The sequence below is a fragment of the Onychostruthus taczanowskii genome, unplaced genomic scaffold (genome assembly GCF_017590055.1).
Source record: "Onychostruthus taczanowskii isolate IOZ18803 unplaced genomic scaffold, ASM1759005v1 scaffold34, whole genome shotgun sequence".
Taxonomy (NCBI): Eukaryota; Metazoa; Chordata; class Aves; order Passeriformes; family Passeridae; genus Onychostruthus; species Onychostruthus taczanowskii.
In genome coordinates this window covers 4,749,343-4,770,802 of record NW_024500794.1, presented here as the reverse complement: position 1 = coordinate 4,770,802, position 21,460 = coordinate 4,749,343, and the positions used below count along the sequence as shown (strand labels likewise).

Below are 21,460 nucleotides of genomic sequence, written 5' to 3'. Positions count from 1 at the left end.
TTTTTTCTCGCCTCCTCACTTGGGAACCACTAAAGCCTCTCTTGTTGGCACCTCTGTATGTGATTCTGTCATGGGAAGTGTGGGGCACTCTCCGGCAAGACCAGCACCCTTGAGATAAAAGAGCAGGGGAAATTGTGCTGCCCACTTCTTTTCTGCATCATTTTATGCTCCTTCTTTGTAAGCCCAGGATTTTGGACCTGATATTTGTTTTATTTCTTACATTCACAGGTCCGGGACATTTTCTGACCCAATTTCTTTTGAATATGGAATTTGCAGTGAGTTTTGTAACAGCAGTGGTATACAGCACACACACATGCACACACACACTCACCCTTACACAGTCTACATTTCCTTTTATACCGGGGAGGACAGTAAGAACAAAAACAACAAAGCAACAAAAACGGGTATGGCTCTATTTTTGCATGTCTACCAAAATGGTTAGGAATGACCAGATTGTGGTTTTCATGTTGAGGTATTGTTCCTATGCACACTGTACCTAAAAGGAATGGCAACTTGGTGATACCCAAGGTCTCATCACTCATATCCCACTGGCCCAGCCTCCCATCCCCAGGAGGAATGGTGACTGCACTCTTCCGTCCATAGTGTTGTAGGCCAGTCCTGGTTTCTTCTGCTTGCTTGCACATGACAATTGCACATGAGTGCACACCCCCATGCGCGTGTGCAAGCACTCATGCATAGCATGGGCTGCTATGCTGGTACTTGGGGGCTGAGAGCCAAAGAGGTTGGAGGTGGGAGAGGAGAAAAAGCCTAGACAAGGGTGCAGACTGACTCTTACAAGCAAGGTGGCCAGAAGATAAAAAGCCAGTGAGGACACAGGAGAGGGATGCAATGTGAACCTGTTTTGCAGCTGCTCCTCTCTCCTCACCCCTCTTCTCTGCCTAAGTGATCTCTCTGCATCTTGTCTCACACTTACAAGGCAGGACATTATCTACAACAGAATGAGCATATGTACACATGGACTGTTCATTTTGCATGCTTAGAGAGAGCAAGAGAAAGAGAGAAAGAGTGTAGACGAAGCAAGAGCCACACATGCATGCACACACGCACACAGGCATACACAGGAGAAAGAGAAAGACACCTGGTTGAATTGAGGAGGGGGAAGGAAGAGGATTTTAAAAGAAAAAAAAGTAGGCTTTCAGTAGAGTTGACACAGCTTTAGATCAGGCCTGTGGGGGAGATGTTCATGAAGGAGGGAACAGGGAATAAGGTGTTTAGCAAGGGCTGGGTGCACATGAGCGCAGGGTGAAGTGAAGAAAGGAAGGGGTTCTTCACAGGACACCAGTGTGCAGAGAGCTTCAGGTGACTTGCTCTGGTTTGTGGCTGTTATTTTTTTTTTCTTTTCTCTTTTTTTTATTTTTTTTTAAATTTGTTTTTAAAAGTATGAACTGGTTGAGCATTAGCTCACAAAAATGACCCAGGGCATCGAAAAAGTTAAATGGCTATAGACACCGAAGCAAAGACCTCTTTCTGCAAAAGAAAGAAAGAGGAGGAAGGAAGGAAAGTGAGGGAGTATGGAAAAGAGGAAGGAGGAGAGAAAAGAAAAGGGATCTTCTTTTTGATTGGCTTTGCAGGTTTTGTTGGATTGTTTACATTGCAGCATCCTCTGGCGACACGATCCTTGCTGGTGCCCCATTCTCTCCCTTGCTTCGTGTTGCCTCCTAGGCAGTCGATGACTTGACAGCTGGCTTTTCAGGTTTTGGATTAAATGTTGCTGAGTCTTCTTTGCTGTAATTTTTCCTCTCCCCCCTCTTCGCTCCTGAACACACAAAAGTTGTGAAAGAAACAGTCGTCTCTCTCTCTCCCCCCCTCTTTTTTCTCTCTCCCCTCTCTTCGCTCTGTCTCCTGTATAACGCGTTTTGTTTTGTGTGTTGTTGTTGTTGTCGTGTTGTTTTTTAATTATTATTAATATTATTATTTTAATTCTGATTTGTATTAACATTTGCTGAGTAGGCAGAGCAGGGACGCTGCCAGAAGCCACAGTGGGACGGCCAAACTCATGGAGCCGTTGTCTACTCTCCCTGTGCCGGGTCCTGCAGGGTGCGAGAAGGAAGAGAAAAGAAGACAAGATTACATGAGGCTGGGTGAGATGGGGATGACACAGGAACACAGCACTTCACTCCCAGGCTGCTCCTGCAGTGCTGGGTTTGGGCTGCAGCGAACGGCCACCTTCCCACCTTGGTGAGCCTCCCTCCAGCACAGCTACAGGCTGCAGCCTGCCAGCTCATCAGCATCCTCCCTCCCTCAGCCCAACACTCCAACGGCATGAGGCTCTCCCTAAACAACACCCATGCTGGAGGAATAGAGCCTCGAGCAAGCGGGAAGGCTCAAACCTGGCTGCTGACCACATCCCAGCCCTTGCTTTGCCTCCAGCTGGGAGCTGCTGCCCTTCCAGTGCAGGGATATGGTTCACCCCTTTGCAGATGCAGCCCCTGGTCACCCCCCCCACACCTGCCCGCTCCGCCACCTTCCCAGTGGTGGCACTGAGATGCCAGGACTCGCTGTAATCCTGCGCAGTGGCCAGTACCTGTCTGCAGCAGACACCAGCTCTACAGGAGCTGATTCATCACCGTGGTCCGATCAATAAAGCATGGGCCCAGCCAGCAGACACCTCCCCTCCATCCCAGGGCTGCACCGTAATGATTTGTTTCTGAGTCAGGGTGGAGGAAGGCTTCCCTGTGGCACTTACAGCCCTGTGGCATGACACCTATGGGGTGAGGGTGCAGGGTGTGCCGGCGAGGTTGATTTTTCATGAGGGTGGGAAATGAAGTTGCACGTGTGTGCGTGCGCATCCGCAGGCTCTGTCAGAGGGGGCAGGGAGGAGCGCGCTGCTGCAGCAACAAATAATGCAGCCTCGCTCCGGGAATATTAAGTGCTAACACTCCTGACATCTTCTCATTCATCCTCTCATTTATGGGTTCCCTTTTCTGGATGGCTTTAACGGCAGTGATGCTGTTTGAAATTCACCCTGCAATCCCAAGCCTTGGCAGCCTTTTCTTTGTAACTGGTCAGGGAGGTGCACATGGCTGTGGGTCTGTAAAAGCAGGCTCACCATGTAGATGTGCACGCAAAGTGCTCATGTATGTATGCATGCACATGCATGTACGTGTACGTTTATACGTATATGTGCCTGTAAGATGCTGGAGTGTGGAGATGGAGATGGGGTTTTATGTTGGAACTGATCCTGCTGTGGAAGAAAGAAGTCATGCTTACTACCAAGAAAAGCTGTTTCTGATGGCAGAGGGGAGCCAAAAAAAAATTTTAAAAAGGCCCTGTTCAGGAGAGCTCCATGAGACTGAAGTACAACTCACAACCTGCGGAAGTGAAGAGCCCTGCTGTCCTGGGTGGAGCACAGGTGCCACAGGCTTGCTCCACAGTACAGTCACTGTTATACTCCAGCTGGTGACTAAAAGGCAGCAAATCCAAGAGGGATGTCTCCAGAGTCCCTCAAATTCCGTTGCACTTTCATTTGTCTGATTACTTCCTAAGGTAGCTGACTAGAGTAGCTGTTTGTGCCCCAGTTCTATTCTTTCATTATTAAGTCAGTATGTGCTGATTTGTGTGGAAAATTTATATTCCATCTATGGCTTCTTTTTTTCAGCTAGTCTACATGCAACTTTTGTGGTTTGTTACACAAATCCTACAACACTGGGGTTTTTTTCTAATTTTATTTCCTCCCCTAAACTCAGGAACAAGTTTCAGTTCAGCTACTACCCCTATCTCACCTATGTTTCAGAAAAAATATCTGTCACAGTCAAATAATGGTGTGGAGGCTGTTTGGGACCTTTTGCATCCCTTTCTGGCACAAAACATGACTCCTCTGGCCCAGCAAACAAACAAGAGCACACCAGGCAGGGTGTGTTGCCCACAAAAAAATTTCAGCCACCACATTTTTACTATCTGGCTTAAATACTATTTGTCTTTACACATACGTGGACATGTACATAACATACTAGTGACAACCATTCCTCCTCTTTGCCACTTTTCTAGGGTGTCCTTGCAACCAGAACAAGGGCATTTGCACCAATGGTGGCAAGTACTGCACACCAAGCACAGCAGAGGCAAGGGGACGTTTGGCCTTGGCTGGGTACTGCTGCCTAAATGCATCTAAATGCATGGGTCAGAGTTTGTGAGCTTGGTTTGGACTGGGGGCAGAGGCATGGCATGGTGTGGTAGTGGTGTGGGGAAGAGATGAGCCTCTGCAATGTCTAGGTGTAAGAGAGGACACACAAAGACATGTGGTGTGATGGAGGACTTGGGAGAGGGTCACACCAGCTTCTCTTCTGCTACAGCTTGTGTGTCTAAGTTGGAGGGCATTTGAAAAGCCAAAACTCCCATCTCCAGAGATGAAAAATGATACATGTCCTCATGGCTCCCCGCGTGTCCCAGTCAGATGGCTGCAGAAACCTCTCCACATGCAGAACTGATCATCTTCTGTGCCACACCACAGGCTAACACCAGCAGCTGTTTCACCAGCAGGCCGTGCAGATGTTGGGCAGTGTGTTAGGCTGACTGCGAGCACTGGGATCCAGCGTGGCCTCTGCACATAACCCTGGGGACCACATGGAATCTCTGGGTTTTACAGCACAGCTAGCTAGAGTACACGCCGTGGGTGCTACATTTACTGTCACAAGTACTGTAAAAATGTGGGAAGGTTATAATTCTATCACAAAATAATGTTTTGGAGGACAACAGCTGCTCAAGTGTAATAAGAAAGAGAGTGAAAGTGCTGGAAGAAAGTAAAAAATGCTTGTCTTTGTGCGAGATTTTCTGCAGGAAATAGCATCCATTGTCAATTCATTCTATCACTGTCACCCTCCCTTCCCAGGCACACCTCAGGCTGTGCCGGCCCACGTTTGCATGATGACTTCTCCATGCGTGTGCACGAGCAGCTGCTGCTGTGGGCTGTGCCTGCCCCTGCCGCACCCACGCGGCCACGGGTGAGCGCTCACGCCGGGGGGACAGTGCCAGCCCCACGGCGGCCACGGTGTGCTGCAGAACCCGCGCAGCGGAGCGCACAGCCCGCGCCCGCACACTGCCCTCCCCTAGCGTGCGCAGCCCCTGCAGGCGGGACGTGCACATGTGGGCAGGCACGCGTGGGCACAGCTCCCGCGGGTGCGCACACGCACACCGCAGCCCCCGAGAGCACGGACCCCCTCCACAACCCCTCATCCCTGCGGCCCCCAGCGCACAGGTCCCTCGCAAACCCCTCGCCCTGTAGCCCCCTCGCCGTCCCCGCACACTCCCTCGCCATCCCGGTCCCGTAGCCCCCATGTCAGATCCCCTCGCCATCCCGCACATTCCCTCTCCATCCCGCACATTCCCTCGCCATCCCGCACATCGCTCCCCTCGCCATCCCGCACATCGCTCCCCTCGCCATCCCGCACATTCCCTCTCCATCCCGCACATTCCCTCGCCATCCCGCACATCCCTCCCCTCGCCATCCCGCACATCCCTCCCCTCGCCATCCCGCAGCAGCAGCGGGCCAGCCCGCGGTCTCCGGCGCCCTCTGGCGGCCGCCGCGCGGAGCCGCCCCCGCCGGTGGGGACCCGCAGACAGCCCCCCTGAAAGACCCCGGCTGCCCACCCCTGCTCCCTGCCCGCTGGCACCGGGAGTTTCGGGGCTGGCTCTGCGGTCTCCCGCTTGGGTGACCTTGAGGCTGTGCACTAGGAATTTGCTATAATATCCTGGGTTATTCGTTCCCCACCCCAGTAACTGGGCAGCACTGTCAAGTCCGTGACCATGCAACAGCTTTGAAGGGGAGGAAATTGGGTTTCTGATGACGATGATCTAATATGAATATCTGGAAGCATTTCACAGCTAAACCCCTCAGGGACCCCAGACCCTAAATGCTGACCAAATCAGATCCCATTAAGCAAATCAAGAAGGAGCAGACTGAAAACTGTCAAGGGGAGAATAACTGCACTGCTCTTCCTTGCTCCAAATTGGATACCTGGTTCAGAGGCAGCTGGAGCCCTGCTATGTGCCTAATTGTGCAATAGCTTCATGGGACTGCATCCTGTGTTTCCGAGGCTTTACTGGTGCCACACGTTCAGCCTGGGTGATCTACATTGGTGCCACGCCACAGGATGTGGCCAAGAATTAGAGAGTTGTAGTTCTCACATGCCTGAAGGGGACCATGTGCTGCCCCCATCCAACCCCTCTCCCCAACATAGTGTAAACCTAGCTGCATTCTTAAATTTAATGATGGGAAAAATGGAGCCATGCCACGGTGACCTCACTGCTGCCACACCTGCCTGTGTTAAGCAGCCCAGAACAACAGCCTGGCACAGAGAGGCTCCAGGAGTGCCCCCTAATGCTTCTGGGAAAACTTCCACATACTTCCGAGTGAAGATGCAGAAGGGGTGGCAAGACCCCTCAATTTGGGACATCAGTAGTTTCACCTAGTGCCTAACGCTCCTGCAGGCAAAGCATTCCACTCAGCATGGGGCAGAAGGGTTGGTGCGTGCTCTCACGTGCAGAGGGCTGCAAGCCAGCCTAGCCATGGTTTCACTAGAGAGGACATGGGGTGTGTGCTACTGTACGAGGCTTGGCATGGGATAGCTGTAGTGCTTGTGTGTGTGCCATGGTTCAAGAACTGCTCCCACTCCCATGAAGAGTGTAGGGTAGGGCACAGCGAGAGGGATGGGGGAACTTGCATTAGATGGCAGAGGAAGGTGAGAAAAGCAGGGTGCTGCTTGCATTCAGAGCAAACCACAACCAGACTGCGAAGCCAAGAGCTGCTCTCATCCTCAAAAACAGCCTGAGGAACACACCACAAGGAAAGACCTTTGCTGGGTCAGTCCAAGGGTCTTGTCTAACCTTCAGTTCTGTCCTCTGTGGGGGCCAGCCAGGAGCATACATGTGGCCAGCATGGCATCATACTGGCCTACCGCAGCTGCTCCACAGTCATTATGAGCCAGTGGAAGCTGCACCCCTTTGGGATTAATTTGTTCTTCTGTGAACTTGTCTGGTCACTTCTGGACTGCCTGGAGCTTTCCATATCCACAGCCTCCCTCAACTCTTTAAGAAGCACAGCAGCAGTGAACTGCCAGCAACAACATTGCGGCCCCTCATTAAATTTGGGTGCTATGTAATCCTGTGACTTTAGGACCTTGGCATTAACAGGTGGCCCAGGCTAAGGAAACTGCTCAGTGTGGGAAGAATTAGCTGTGGAGTGTTCAGATCTTCCCAGGAAAGGGGAAGAGAGATAAGGGGTTTTTTTGTCATGAAAACTTTCAACACACCCAGCTTCTGCAGCAGTGTCGGAGGCTGGAAGGCTAGCCCTGCACAGGCCCTGCGTCATGGCTTGTGTTGGCCTCTCAAAGCCTACAGTGCCCACTGGGGGTTGGGGGCTGCATGAGATGTTGAAAAATACATAAGGGCATCTGGGCAGAGGCACAGGAAAAGCCTACTATGATGAGAGATATAGGAAGGGGGTAATGTGGACTGAGGTGACAGGATGAACCTTGCACTTGTACCAATGCTGGGCTACAGCAAAGGAAATGATACCAGGGAAGATCTTCAGCTGAAATGGCGATACTGGAATGCTCAGCTCACGACATGGGAGAGGGCAAGGGGAGGAAAGTCAGCCAGGATGAGGATGGGAATGACATTACAAAAGCACAAAGGTTAGGTAAGTAATGAGAACGAGTCCTGGAAAAAGGGGAGATATAGAGAAGAAATTAGGTCCTGACCAGGCAGAGGAAAGCAAGGATGAGGGAGACAGGGAGAGGAGAGTGATGGTGCTTATGGGAAGAGGGCATCAGTACCAGGACTGCAAAGGCAGGCAGGCAGGCAGTACCAGCCCGAGCTCAGAAGTGCAGGGGGAAAAGTGAGGTTTCCAGAAATACTGTTCAGGTACGGAGGTGGTGCCCGGAGAAGATCAGATGCCAACAAGCAGGTCCGAAAAAGGGGAACGAGCAGCAGCAAGCGAAGGTATGCTGCCAGGGCTGTGGCCTCATGCAGGGGAGCAGCGCTCGTACTCGTCATGTCTGTCACCCTCCCTTGGCCGGCGCTCGCTGCCGGTCCCCCTGTCCCTCTGTCCCCGCCCGGCCGCCGCCGAAGCGCCGCTCCTTCCCCGCGAGGTGGCAGCCGAAGGACACCAAACCTGCCTCGCCATCCAGGCAGCCTCCGGGCCGGGAACGGCACGGGAAACACTGGGAATAACACGCGGGACTAGGCGGCTCTGCCCAGCCGCCCGGGAAAACCCCGGCTCCCCATGGCACGGGGAAGGGTGCCAGCCCTGCGCTCCCCGACCCACCGCCGCTGAGCAGCCACGGACGGCCGCGGGCATGTGGCACGGAATCTGGTCCCCACCAGCCTGCATCTTTCCACAACCACTACATCTGCAGCCTCGGCAAAACCTCTTTGGAAGACACATAAAAAGCAGGACATCTATCCACTACGGCAGCAGAAACCGAGGGTGCAGGGGGTGGTGGTGAAGTTTGCAACCCATTCTACTTATTCCACTTATTCTTACGATGGGCCCCCAGCGTGAAAATGGACCTGTTGCTGTGAGTCCAGAGAAGGGCCATGAAGATTCTCAGAGGGCTGGAGCACCTCTCCTATGAACACAGGCTGAGAGAGGCAGAGTTGTTCAGCCTTGAGAAGAGAAGGCTCTATGACACCTCACCATGGTCTTCCCGTACCTAAAAGGGGCTGACAAGGGTTGGAGAAGGGCTTTTTCTAAGGGTGTGTAGTGATAGGACAAGGGGTCTTACATTGAAAGAGGGTAAATTTAGATTGTATATAAGGAAGAAAATCTTCACGATGACAGTAGTAAGGCATTCACAGAAACTGTGGATATCCCATCCCTGGTGGGTAGTTCAGTGCTGGATTGGATGGGATTTGAGCAACCTGGTCTAGTGGAAGCTGGTCTAGTGGAAGCTGCCCTGCCCATAGCAGGGGATTTGAAATTAGATGGTCTTTAAGGTCCCTTCCAACCCAAACCATCCTATTATTCTACTTCCTCCACACAGATACTCCCCCTTCTGTCTCTCCACTCCCTCCAGCTCTGTTTTGTAACACCCAGCAGCACCCTTGAAGGGGCCCATTAGAGAAGGAGATGGAGACTGTGCCATGACACATAAGCCTTGCTCAAGAGGCAAATGAGGGCAGATATGTAAGTAAACCCACAAGTTCACCAGAGACATCTCTCCAATTATGTGCACCATGATCATCACCAGCAAAAACTGAACCCATTACTTTCAAGATTCCCAGCACAGATCCTTAAAAAGGATCATTTGAGATACAAGCAGAGAGCAGATACATTCCTAAAGTGAAAAATCATCCACCCATCTATATGTTTCACATCCATATTTGCCAATCTCATCCTCTGAGTAAACCAAAATGAAGGCAGAAGAAGAGACAGTGCATGGCAATGCATGGCAGTTTTTCTCTTATTTACATTAACAAGACTCCAGAGCGTGACATATCCGCAGTTTGCTCATGGAAGAGAGCCCACAGAGAAGGTTCAAAGGGCATCAGAGAGCTCCCGGCTCTTGATTTGCTTTGGGGAATCTGCCCTTGGGATCCTGCCAGGGAGTGCAAGGTAAAATCTGGTGTTAGAGGGTAATTGGTCCCTGTGAGTTTCTGAATGGAAGAGAAGCCAGAATGCAGCATGGGATGGGCTTGGAGAACTTGTCTGTGCTGGGAAGGAAGGAGTGATGATAAACCAAGTATAGCCAGCCTGCTGTTTTTCCAGGTGCTGTCCACTCTGAGAAGCTCTGGCCTCCATGTTGTGTATAAGCTGACTTTACTTACAGCGAAGGCTGGAGTTCTGCTTCTTGAGCAAAACATAGGATCAAAAATTGGGTGTGGAGGGGGGGGCCACAGGGGGCAGGACAGACCCCACCTCCAAAGCAGAAGGCACAAGGGAAAGAAGATGTGCATCATGCAGGTGTCTCTATCATCTCACTCCCTGGGGCCTATAGGGGTCTTAGGGTTTGCACTTGCCAGCTGCTCTGCAGGAAGCAATTTTTCCTAGTCTGTTGACTCTCTTGCCAGGGCTTCAGAAAATGAAATCTTTATTATCATGAAGGCTTAAAAGGGAGGAATACTGTTAATTCCATTTTCAAGGTCATACTTTGAAAGTTATTAATTTCTTTCTTCCAGGGCTTTGCACTCTACTCTAAGGCTTTAGGGATTACTAGCTTCTACTTACTAGGGTTCATTTGGGGCTTTTTTTCTTTTTTCTTTCCTGTTCCTCCCTCCTCCTCTTTGAAGAAGACACTTTTTTTTCTTCCCTGTTCTCAGTGTTGAAGCTATTTTGCTCATTGCCTGCTCATTCCCCATTGTCACTACCAGTTCTGCTCCTGTAATTAAAACTTGACTGTGACTGCAGTGGCACTAGGCTGGCTTTCCTAGAGGTGCAAGTACCACTGTGTAAGCTGAGGAGGATGCCCTCCAGCAATTCTCCAACAAGATTAAGGAAATGTCTCTGGTGTCTATCAATCTTTGCACATGGTTTAATGTATTTCAGAATTTGCTCATGCTTTTTTAGCACTGAACAGTTCTTCCCCATGTTTTGGAGCTCATTCATGGTGTACGAAGTACTCATCTATCATACCTCATGTCTTAGAGCAATGAAGATTCATTCTGTAATGCAGACTACCCATCCTTCTCTAGGGTCTGAAGAATATCCCCAAATTGTATTTCTCAGTGTCTTTCTGAGAAGGTCGTGGTGCTCAAGAGCTGTCTGCTTACACTGTCTGCTTTATCCTGGAGCTGGTTTACAGTAATCCTAGTCTAAAATTGAACTGTTATCCTGACCAGTGAGGTTGGTGGTGGATAGAAGACCACCTTTGTTTCAAGGTTACACAGATCTTTCATCATCAGATCTGTCTTGTTTATATAAAAAGTTTCAATGTTTTCTCATAGCTGAAGAATTTTTCTCCCACCCTTTTAATTTCCCTAGCAACTGAAGGTTATTTTTAAAAAAATCAACCATCCCTCAAACCCCACCTTCCCCAGTGACTGATACAAAACCAGATACTTAAAACTGTATTGTCTTCAAATCACACATTAAAGACTCTCATTCTGCAAGCAAAGAATAAAACAAACAAACAAACAAACCACATAGCACAGACTTTTTCAGGAGTCATTATGGGAAAGATCTCAGCTTTTTCTGTTTTTTGCTTTCCAAGGATAAACCAATCCCTCTCCTGCTCATCTCTCAAGCACATGTGTAGGGCACAGCAGACCAAAGGTGATGCCAAGCACATAACCCAGTGTCTCAGTAGAGGACAAACAACATCGCTCCCCTCACCCAGAGCATGCACAGCCCTAGGAAGCAGGTTTGCTAATTGGAGGCTCTGGAATCTCTTGAAAAATTAATATTTTCATCAGTTTCATGTCTGTCTGTTTACTCACTTAATCCCTGCTATGGTTTTCTACAAGTTTTACTGGATATATGGCATATGAAAGATTGGGGTGGCTGTGGACAGAAACGAAGAGGCAGGGTACATGCAAAGGAGTGATTGGAGCAGAAAAAGAACTAAATTGGGGTGGAGAGTGACCAGCGTGCTTGAGGTTACTCTGGTACTGAAATCCACTCCTACTGCAGCCTCTTATTTCCCTATCTTTATCTGCAGAGAAGTGTCCTCCCAGCCTGTCCTTGAGATCTACTTAGGGATATCACTCCCAGTATTTCAGTGAATTAGAGATGTCATGACTGTCAAGCTGGGCCCTGGTGCTGGTACATGTCTCTAAAGTGTTGGGTCTAAGTAAATATTACCTCGTGTTCCCAGTAGTTCTCATCAAATTATGGAAGTGTCTGTGTGTGTGCAATCCCAGAGTGAGACTCCTGGTCACCTTAACACCCTAACAGTGCAAGCATGGCTTTAATACCTGGCCCAGGCCTGGGAAAAGCCAGAGCAGGAAGCCATTGTGGCTTCCCACAGCCCATTCCCAGACCAGTATTAAAAAGGGAAAGCTAATACAGCTTACACAGGTTGCTGAGCAGGCCTTCAGCTGGATGAGTAGGATCAATGGGAAAGATGCAGGAATCTATTCCTGTTCCTCATCAGATGTTCTTGGGTGCCTGGAGATTGCTCAGTGCATGTGGGCTGTACCTCAGCGCAGGGTGTGTATGGTGACGTGGCTGGGCAGTGTCACCAAGGGTCAGTGTGCCTGTGTGGCTGCAACACCTACCGGAGGGGCTGCCTGACCAGACCCTGCTGAAGCTGTGCTGGTCAGAGCACATCCTTCTCCAGGGCCTGATGCCATGCTCCCACTCATGCATCCACTCCCCAGGCTGCAGAGGGACACGTAGGTGGTGCTGGGGAAGGACCACGCACATTGCTCCTTGCTCACCTTGCCATGGGGCCTCTCCCTTTTGCAGGGGAGCTCTGCTGACAGACCTGCTCACCCATGGGAGAGAAGGCCTTCCAAGAGCACTCTGCTTTTTCTGAAAGCCTGATTTCTTTGGAATGGTTGGGTTTTATCCCCATGCACACCCTCCCTCCTCCCTCCCTCCCAAATCCCACACCTCCCTTCTCCTTTCTGGTTGTTTTTTGTTTTTAGAAAGAGTGCTTAGACAGCTGTATTAATCATGCAAGCCCAGCCATGTGTAATGTGCTTTATCAACAGCAGAGCAGACACTGAATGGCAGCTGCTTCACTAGCGGGCCCAGTGCACTGCCTGAGCGGGGATGATAAACCTGCTGCTTCCCAAACCAACTTACTGTCATGGGTTAGTGAATGGAGAGACTGTTCACTTGGGACAATAACCAGAGGGGAGGCCAGCTTGTTAGGCAAGTTCTTGAGTGGTTTACACTGGAAATGGAAGGGCTAAGAGGAGGAGGAGGAAGGTGGAAATTGCTCTTTGGTCATTTTTGGAGGAGTTTTTGTGTGTGTGTAAGGATTAAATCAAGACAACAGTGGCAGTTCTTCATCCTCCTCCTTGCTGCCCTCCACAGTTCCAGTCAGCCAGTCAACACAAGAAATAAGGAGAAGAGGAAGGAGAGAGTAAAGATTTAAGTACACTTGCTGTGCAGTGGGGATAGGTTGTCTTCAGCATCTCAGAAGGGGGAAGGTTCAGTTGATGGCTTCAGAAGCTCATCTAACATGCAGATGGTATCAGGCTATGAGTGTCCTCCGGGCTGGGGATATCTGCCTCAGGAGGGGTAGAGCCTCCCCCAGCTCTGCTCTGCATGGTACTCTGTCCATGCTACAACACTAACACTATCACTGTGCCTATCAGATGACTGATTTTCCATGGCAGTTGCTCTTCCATGGGTTTGTTTCTAATCTCTGCAGTTCAGTTATGTGTCTTCTCCCCCACTGGATCCACCCAAGCTCCACTCTCCCACGTGACTGCTGTGCCCTGACCTCTGCTCTGCAGGGCTGTTCTGCATGCATGCAAAGCCACACCGGTGACTGCAGAGACCTTGAAACATCTTCCTTATCCACTGTAAGGGCCCAGATTGGAGGAATATCTTTCTGGGACTCCTAGTCTCAGTTCTTCACTCACTGGATCCTCTACAGCACTGTACTATGCAAACACATACAACCCAAGGCTCATTTTGGAATAAATCAATCTAAATTAAAATAACGAACAAAAAGTTCAGAAACAGATCAGGCAGTAAAGCCATTTCTCTTTCTTTTCCCGTGTCTCTCTTTTTTCACTAAGAAAGCTGTTTCTTTTCTCTACACTTTTTTTTTTTGGGGGGGGGGGGGGGGGGGGAAGAAGCAGATTGGTTTTAAATTTTTTTAAGCAATCTCAATAAACAGAAGCTGTCTGTTGCTATTCAGCAAAACCCACCAGCAATGTTGGTAGCTTGGCATCAATTCTTGGCATGTCTCTTTTCCCTAAGTTGCTGTTTTTGTCTACATTCATACTACCTCCTTTTGGAAGACAGTATCATGACCTCTGACTTTGGTATTCCTCGCTTTAAACCACACAGCCAAAATAAGATACAGTGCCATCCCTTGCCTCGTACCTATAAAATAGCAAGAAGCAATTACAGTGATGTTGTCTGCCTGCTCTCATCCTGCCTTGTTCTCCCTGTTCCCTTTGCCTGAAGGCCCTGCAGGCTTGGCACCCAGTTCAGTCCCAGCTCTCAGTGCCTGCAGCCCTGGCAGGGACTGACTCTGACCCTGAGCAGCAAGACAGCCTTGGTCTGTCTGAGCATCCATCCTGCAGGGCCAATCCCTTCTGCACTCACCAAATGGACACTGAGCTCTTTGGAAAATCTGGGTGGATACCACCCATGAGAAGCAAGGAGAGCTGTGAGTTGTGCTTCCCATCCAGGACCATGGGCATGATCAGCTGCCAGTTCCTGGGGCTCAGGCAGCTTTCAGGGAAGTGAGGCATGCCTGACTAGTCAGCCACACATCACTGTGGAGTGATCAGTACAACTGAACTATGGCCCTCGAATGCCTTAGGATTTACTGGAATACAAGTCTTGACATGGTTCCAAATACACCCTCCTCATGTGTATTTGGAACCATGGCCATTATTGTTTTCTGGTCATTACTTTTTGTCTATTTCTCTGTCAGGATCACAAAGATACAAGATTGTCTATTTTGGCCTGTCTATGCTGTGGCTTCCCCAGCTCTGCCAAACAATTTGTTTTCCAGGCCTGAAGGCTTGGATTTTCACTGACCCTCTTCTGAAGCCCAAATGAGAAAGCACCCTCAGGCCTCAGTGAAGAGGGCTCCAGAGGTGGATGGGTCTTTCAGCTGGTCACATCATACTGGCAGCGCTGACTGCCTAGTCAGCAAACTTCCACAAAATGTTAACCTTTTATAGCCTGTAGTCTCTGCTGTAATCCCCCTAGCTTCTCTCCTTAGCTTTGGTGGATCAGATGTCCACCCTTTTGCCAAAGCAGACTCTGCTGACTTGAGAGAAGCTGGCTCAGCAGAACTGGCAGGACCACGCACTACAGAAAGCAAAAGGGGAGCAGAGATGGGTGGGAGGTGACCACTGCAACAGATGAGCTCTCTTCTGCACAGCTAGGACACTCAGAGAGAGGAAAGAGGACTGAGAGGGTATTAGAAAGAAAGCTGCTCTCTGTTTCCCACTCTGGCCATCAGACCCAAATGAACATCTCTTTTCTCCTTTCCCCCAGCTCCCACCCACCTGATGAAGGCATTAGTGACAGTACAGGCTATACAGGCTACAGCTAAATGGAGACTATCTACAATCTACAGTCACACAGGGTCATTCTCCGATCAGTACACGTTTTGGCAGAAAGGCAGGACTCCTTATTCTCCTTTTCCCTCCCACTCTGCTAATTGCTAACACACTACTGCTGTAAATCTTGTGTCAACCTATTGACAGCTGTGACTTACTCTGATCAGCCCCCAAAGACTGACACGCTTGTTGCTCTGGGGGCAGCTCTGGATGTACTGCTTTCTGAAACACCACATCCCCCTTGCATAGCTCCCAGGGCATCAAGCTAACCACACTGAGAAAGCCTTTACTTAGCCTCTGGGAAGCCCTCATCACAAAACTCCTGTGAGGAAGACTCAGAGGTTTTGAAGCCCATCAGTCTGGCCAAGCCATTCTGATGCGGACACTAGATGCTAATCAAAGGGAAGGAGTTAATGTTCAAAGGGCTGAGGACAAAGGACGATGAAAAACAAAGATGGAGCTAGTGCCACATTTGTGACAGGTCCCTTTGAGGTTCAACAGTGGCCATGCTTGCCCTTCCATTGGCAGATATGGTGTGGAATGAACAAATTCTCTTTTCCCAGAAGAAAAATCCTTTTGAAAAGGCACCTGATGATGCAGTAAGGCCCCTGCTTTGTGACAGCCAGGTCTTGTGTCAGCCCATTATAACACGATGTTACAATGCAGACAGAAAGATGTGATGATTTGGTATCCTCCCAGAAGACATTTCAAGGCATTTTGAGTGCCCGGCTGCAAAATCAGGAGGGCTGGAAAATTTATCAAGGACAACTCCGTTGAGAGCTGAATCAGCTGGGCTTCAACAGCATTTTAGAAAAGTGTCTCATCAAATTCAAGTCCCATTTGTTTAGTTGAATGGGCTGCTTCTGAGTCTCCAGCCTGCCTGAAAGCAAGATGTTTCCACAGCAGCTAACTAATGATAGCAATGCTTAGCAGGACTGCAGTGCTCTTCGTCTCACATCACCTTCCTTTTAAATTAATGCTCAAAACCCCACAGGGCAGGGAAGTGTTACTGAGGATTAACAGAAATGAAAATTGAGGGAGAAAGAGGAAGAAGGCTGTGATTCTGGTCATTGAGGAACTGCTTAACTGAGGGCTGAGGACTACATTTCAGAACGTCAACTCAGAGGAAGAAAAAGGTCTAACAAAATTCTATGCCCAAGGTTTCTTTGAAGGCAGCAAAGTAAAAGCAAATGTGAAAAGCATCAGCATCTGTGCCGAAGGTGCACAATGGCGAAGCTGGTAAGAGCTTTCAGAAAACAAGTGAGGCCCAGAGTATTTAAACTCTACTTTCCCCCTCTGCAAAATCCTCTTGGGGTGCCTGGGTCACTGGAGATACACCAGCATTTGGCACCACAAATTCCTGGAGACTCCTGGCAGGAGTGATGGCACACCAGGACGTCCTTCAAGACAATCTCAGGAGACTGGGGAGCAGTAAAAATATAACAGCTTCAGAGACAGAGGGGAAAGTGTTTTAAAGGATCAACTAAAGCTGTACAGGATGGCCTTGGCAAGTTGATTAGGAGGTGTATTTGTAATGGAATCCTGGCCTTGCTCACTCGCAGATTTTGCTTTATCATTTAGCTTAATGGGCTCCTAATTCAAAACCAGCTGTAAACAGGGCTGGCTATGAAAAAAATTAACACTGCCTGCCTGTGGAATTTAAGGATATATAATAAAAGTAATCATAAAACCAAAGAGCCCTGGGTTTTTCATCAGACAAAAATATTTGTCATTGAAAATTCTGCTTAAAAAAAAGAGAACACCTTGGAAAAAATTGGAAAACTCCTCAAAACCCTACATTCAAAACAGCCTCAGCAACTTTAATTTCATATCCAAGCACGTTTCATTTGCAATACATAAGATAATGGTGTTTAATTGGATTTATTTTTCCACAGTAGATTCCCAATGGCCTACTTTACTCCTTTTCTCAGCTCCTTGAATGTTATTTACAAATCACTCTCTGGGATTTAATTTTAATGGTAGCTTGATTTCTACCTCTTTTTTTTTTTTTTTTTTTTTTTTTAGGTACTTTTCTTTAATTGTATTTGTGGATTTGCCTTTTAAATAGGCAATTGTGACTACATCCTGAGCCTGAATAAGTTGCCAAGAGCAGAGCTTGATTTGAAAACTGCAGAGTAGTTAAACGGAGCATGTGTAACACCCAGCATTTATTGTTCTTTTCATGGGAGTACCTGCAGGTGCTTTGTTCAGGCAGGTGTTCTTTTGCAAAACAACATGGGTTCCTAATAACACTCTGTCCCAAAGTTCTGTGCAGACATTAACAATTTAGGTCTCTGAGCAACCCATAAGTTGACTGCATCCTCCTCATATGGCAGCAAAACAAAGATACTGAGGAGCTGTAGGCCAGGATTTTTTCAGTGAACACAGGGACTTGCTGCCTTATTGTTGATTTAGTTTCAAACACCACTTTCAAGTGCTGTAGCCTGCTTTCTGGACATGCCTGGTCTCTGCGGTTTTTCAGAATGAAAAGATCACAACCAAGTCCCAGATCTCATATGGATGTTGGGACCATGCTGTCTGCACCCAAGGCAGGAGTGGGCAACACAGAGACAGAAAAACCACACAGACCCTGTTTTGCCTTCATACCTTCTTCCCTTTTGGAATAAAGCAGACAGTAACACCTCACCATGTGTCTTTTTTCATGCTCTATGCCTCAAATGCAGGATTATGTGACTGGAAGACTTGGAGAGGGACAAAAGCATGAGAAAACAAATTGTTTCACAGTGGATGCTCAACTAGAGTGAAAAAAACCTGGCAGTGTTTTAATTTTTAGTTTTCCACTTGTCCTTTCTACCATCTCTGCAAAATTTTAGGTCTGCTTGTGTTTTTGATCCAAATCTGAACAAGTGGGCAAAGAGAGCTTAGGATGGGAATGGGTTTTAGAAGTAGGTCTGCAGGGAGACTGAACCTCACTAAAGACTGTCCACACCTGGGTGACAGCTCAGTGTCGTGGCGCAAATCTTGGTTAAAGGTTGTTGCTATTCAGTTGATTGGTTTTTTGAAGAGGGAGGGGGCGAAGAGAAGGATGAGGAAGGTGAGCAGAAAAGACAAAATGACACGTAAATGAGAAGGGAAAGCCCTTATTTTCCTGCATTTCTGAGCTGTTTTGCCCATGCCTAGCTCTGAGCCTTTGTCAGGATGACGGAGAATGACCCGGCTAAAGAGCTACTTCAACATAAAACATATACTGACCTGGAAAAGGATTGGGGAGTGTGGGTAAAACTCGTTCTAAGGGGGGAAAAAAAACAATAAGCAACATGCAGGAGAAAAGCCACTTTTCACACCAAGCAAGCAGCAGATACAAACCTGATGCAGTTGTCCATCCCCAAATTAAATGAACTAGAGTAGGTTTCATATACAGAGCATTTTGCTAGCAACACGCCTAATACACATCAACATCCCCTGGGACTGGGAGAAGTGATTTGAAAAACTAAACAAATAATAGCCAAACAGCAAGAGGGATTAAGCACCTGCAGTGAAGGTAATTGGAGTTGATGGTCCATATCTTCCCTCTGACTTTCACCTCCACTCATGTCATCACTCTACAGCTCCTCTTAGCTACACCTCTGCCTGGAAGCTAGCCTTGGCAGAGAAGTCCTCCATGGGTAGTTGTTGCATCCCCAGAACCTTCTCCACAATGGATTTCTTGCCAATGACAGTTCCCTTGAGGATCTGTGCATGTGCAGTCACCCTGGCGAGTCCTCAAGGGTATTCTGCTTCTTTATTTTTTGTCCTTTGAGAGGGACAGAATTTTTGCAGATTCATCATCTTCCATTTGTAGGCAGAGCCTGCTGTCTTGTTTATAGGGTTTTTATAACATGTTCTCATTATGCGTCACAGCAGGACTTTGAAATACGTCACTGCTGGCTTCATGGTTTGCTTCTTCCACAAAGGATCCCAAAAGAATTGCACAAATACTGAGGGAAACCAGTATCAGAGACCTCAGTCTGAGGCTAACAGTAGTGTTAATTCTGCTTCACAGATGGTGCAGGTGATGCACAGAGCAAGGAAGCAATTTGCCCAAGGTCAAATGCTGAACTGTTGGCAGAGCCAGACACAAACCCAAGAATACAAGGTCCCCAGGCTTGACTGTTATCATGGGATCTCCTTTCTTTGCCTTCAGAGCTTGCTGGATGCCTTGTACTGGCTGAGACAAGCTCCTACCCATGGACTGATCCAGTTAGACATTTATCTGCAGCAGCTCATAGGCCTGGGGCAATGAGTAATCTCCTGGCTTACCTGCTAAAATCACTGCTGATGTACACAGAGTTTGGCAGGATAAATCAGTAGGCCACTATTACTCTCTGATCACCTAGGCCCAGCTATGTGGAGGCCAATGCTCTTTCTACAGTATCCTTGGTGCAAAGAGTGAGTTTGTGTCTCACTGGAGCTCATGAAGATTGAGCAGGTCAGGCCCATCCCTATGACACTGGCAGAACTCCTGCCCTCACCGTGGTAATGGAGTTGTTTGAATCCACAGCAGGCACTGCGGAGATCAAATACAAGTCTAGCCTGGATCTCTCTGTTTATGTAGCAACAGGGGACTATTGTTCTGCGAAAGCAGGCTGTTTGTGCTGACAAGACTTCCTTGTTATTTAGTTTGGTTAAATAACTCAACTCCCCTTTACCTTCTTCCTGCACAGCAGGCTGCAGGCTGCACAGCATAAGCAGTTAAAGCAAAGCACTACGGCCTCATTATCATGCTGCTTTCTATTCAAGGACTCTGTCTCTGTTCCCCTCTCCCACTGTGTGCTGCTTTTATTGCTCCACCCTGGCTCATTAGCAGTGTCTCAGCCTTGCCCCCTCTGACTGTCAGCCCAAACCACTTTCCTCCCTCCTGAGTCTCCCCATTATTGACAGCCTTGAGGAAAACAGGGGGTGTGCACTGAGAGCCACTAAGAGGGATTTTGGCCACAGTTAAGGTTCCAAATCCCAGCAGCCACCACTGTAACCAAATGCTCAGGGCACAACAAAGCGTGGGCAGAGTGGAAGGAGGGGTGTCAGTGTGTGCACACTTGTGGCAGGATGCTAACAAATAATGACAAGCTAATGCCAGCTTTTAGGTTGCCTTGCTGCAACCAAAACTGCTGGGCTCCACCTGAAGCTTCTTGATTTGGCACTGTCTTGCCAGCTTCTGCTTCACCTCCATGCTTGCTGATTCCCCAGAGGGTGCAGAGGATGCAGCAGGGGACCTGCTGATGTGGCAGTCTCCTATAATTCAGCCAGTTCAGCCAGCAGGACTGCATGAGGATGTGCAACACTGTGCTGCTGTCTCCCATTTCAGCCTGTGGGATGGACTAACTCAGCAGGAGGCAGAAGGCGACTAATTTGGAAAAGCTTTTCTTTCTTTTCTCTGCTAGAATGTGCCTGGTGCTGCACCTGCTTGTGTGTGCCTGTGGAGGGGTGTGTGGGTTTGCTTCCACATCACAGAGGTGCATGCCTATGTGTACATACTCACCTATACACAAACCTATGTATCTGTGTTCCTCCAGCATCTGCTGTGTGTTTATATGTATATATATGTGTGTGTGTGTGTGTGTGTGTGTGTGTGTGTGTGTGTATATATATCTATATATATACACACACACTTCTGTGTAGCACGTGTTAAGATACAAGTTGTGACTTTCATTCATAATGCTTTTCATGGTACTGCTGGGTGAGTAAAACAAAAGAAAATATGTTCCCTACCCCCTAATACACTTGGAGGAAGAACCCTTTTGCTTCAGTTGTGTTACTGCTTTTCGCCTCTGTTGCTCTGTGGTGGCAGTTCTAGCTTTGCCCCTCTGTCAGGTAATTTTCACAGAGATGTGTATTACTGTCCCTTTTTTTGTGCTTAGGGGTTACATACCTTGCTCCCAGGCTCTGCAGAGCTGAATGAACCTACTGACTCACCAGTGCTGCCAAACATGGTCCTGCCTCCCAATACTCACAGATATGTGATAGAGCTTGCTCTCCTGCATGGGCTTTGGTTCCTTTTGAGCCCAGCCATGAACTAGTTCAGCTCACCACAGCGAAAGAAAGCATTTGGGGCATTTTAGGGAGATGAGCAGTAAAGCTCATTTACCTATTCACTGGTTTAGCAGGTTGGACAGCCTTACTGGGATGTCCACTGAGTGGCAGAATAAGGGAAACAACAAAACCATGTGGCAGAGAGCAGGATGAGCAAAAGGACTGGGGAACAAGGAATGTCAGCAAGCTATTAGATCAGTTGTATCATCAAACTGTACCTGAGTACCCTCTCTACAAACATACTCCATATTTGCTGTTGGAGACAGTTTTCTGG

General features: G+C 48.5%; 1 protein-coding gene across 2 annotated transcripts in view; it reads right to left on the bottom strand.

Moving 5' to 3' along the window:
• Positions 1-1,384: 1,384 nt before the first annotated feature.
• Positions 1,385-21,460, bottom strand: part of LOC121339259 (limbic system associated membrane protein) — a 982,855-nt gene continuing 962,779 nt past the window's right edge. For both annotated transcript variants that reach the window (XM_041410922.1, XM_041410921.1), the window contains one exon: positions 1,385-2,051. In XM_041410922.1, the coding sequence (XP_041266856.1) occupies positions 1,954-2,051 (98 nt within the window). In that variant the 3' untranslated portion in view covers positions 1,385-1,953. The remainder of the gene's footprint in view (positions 2,052-21,460) is intronic.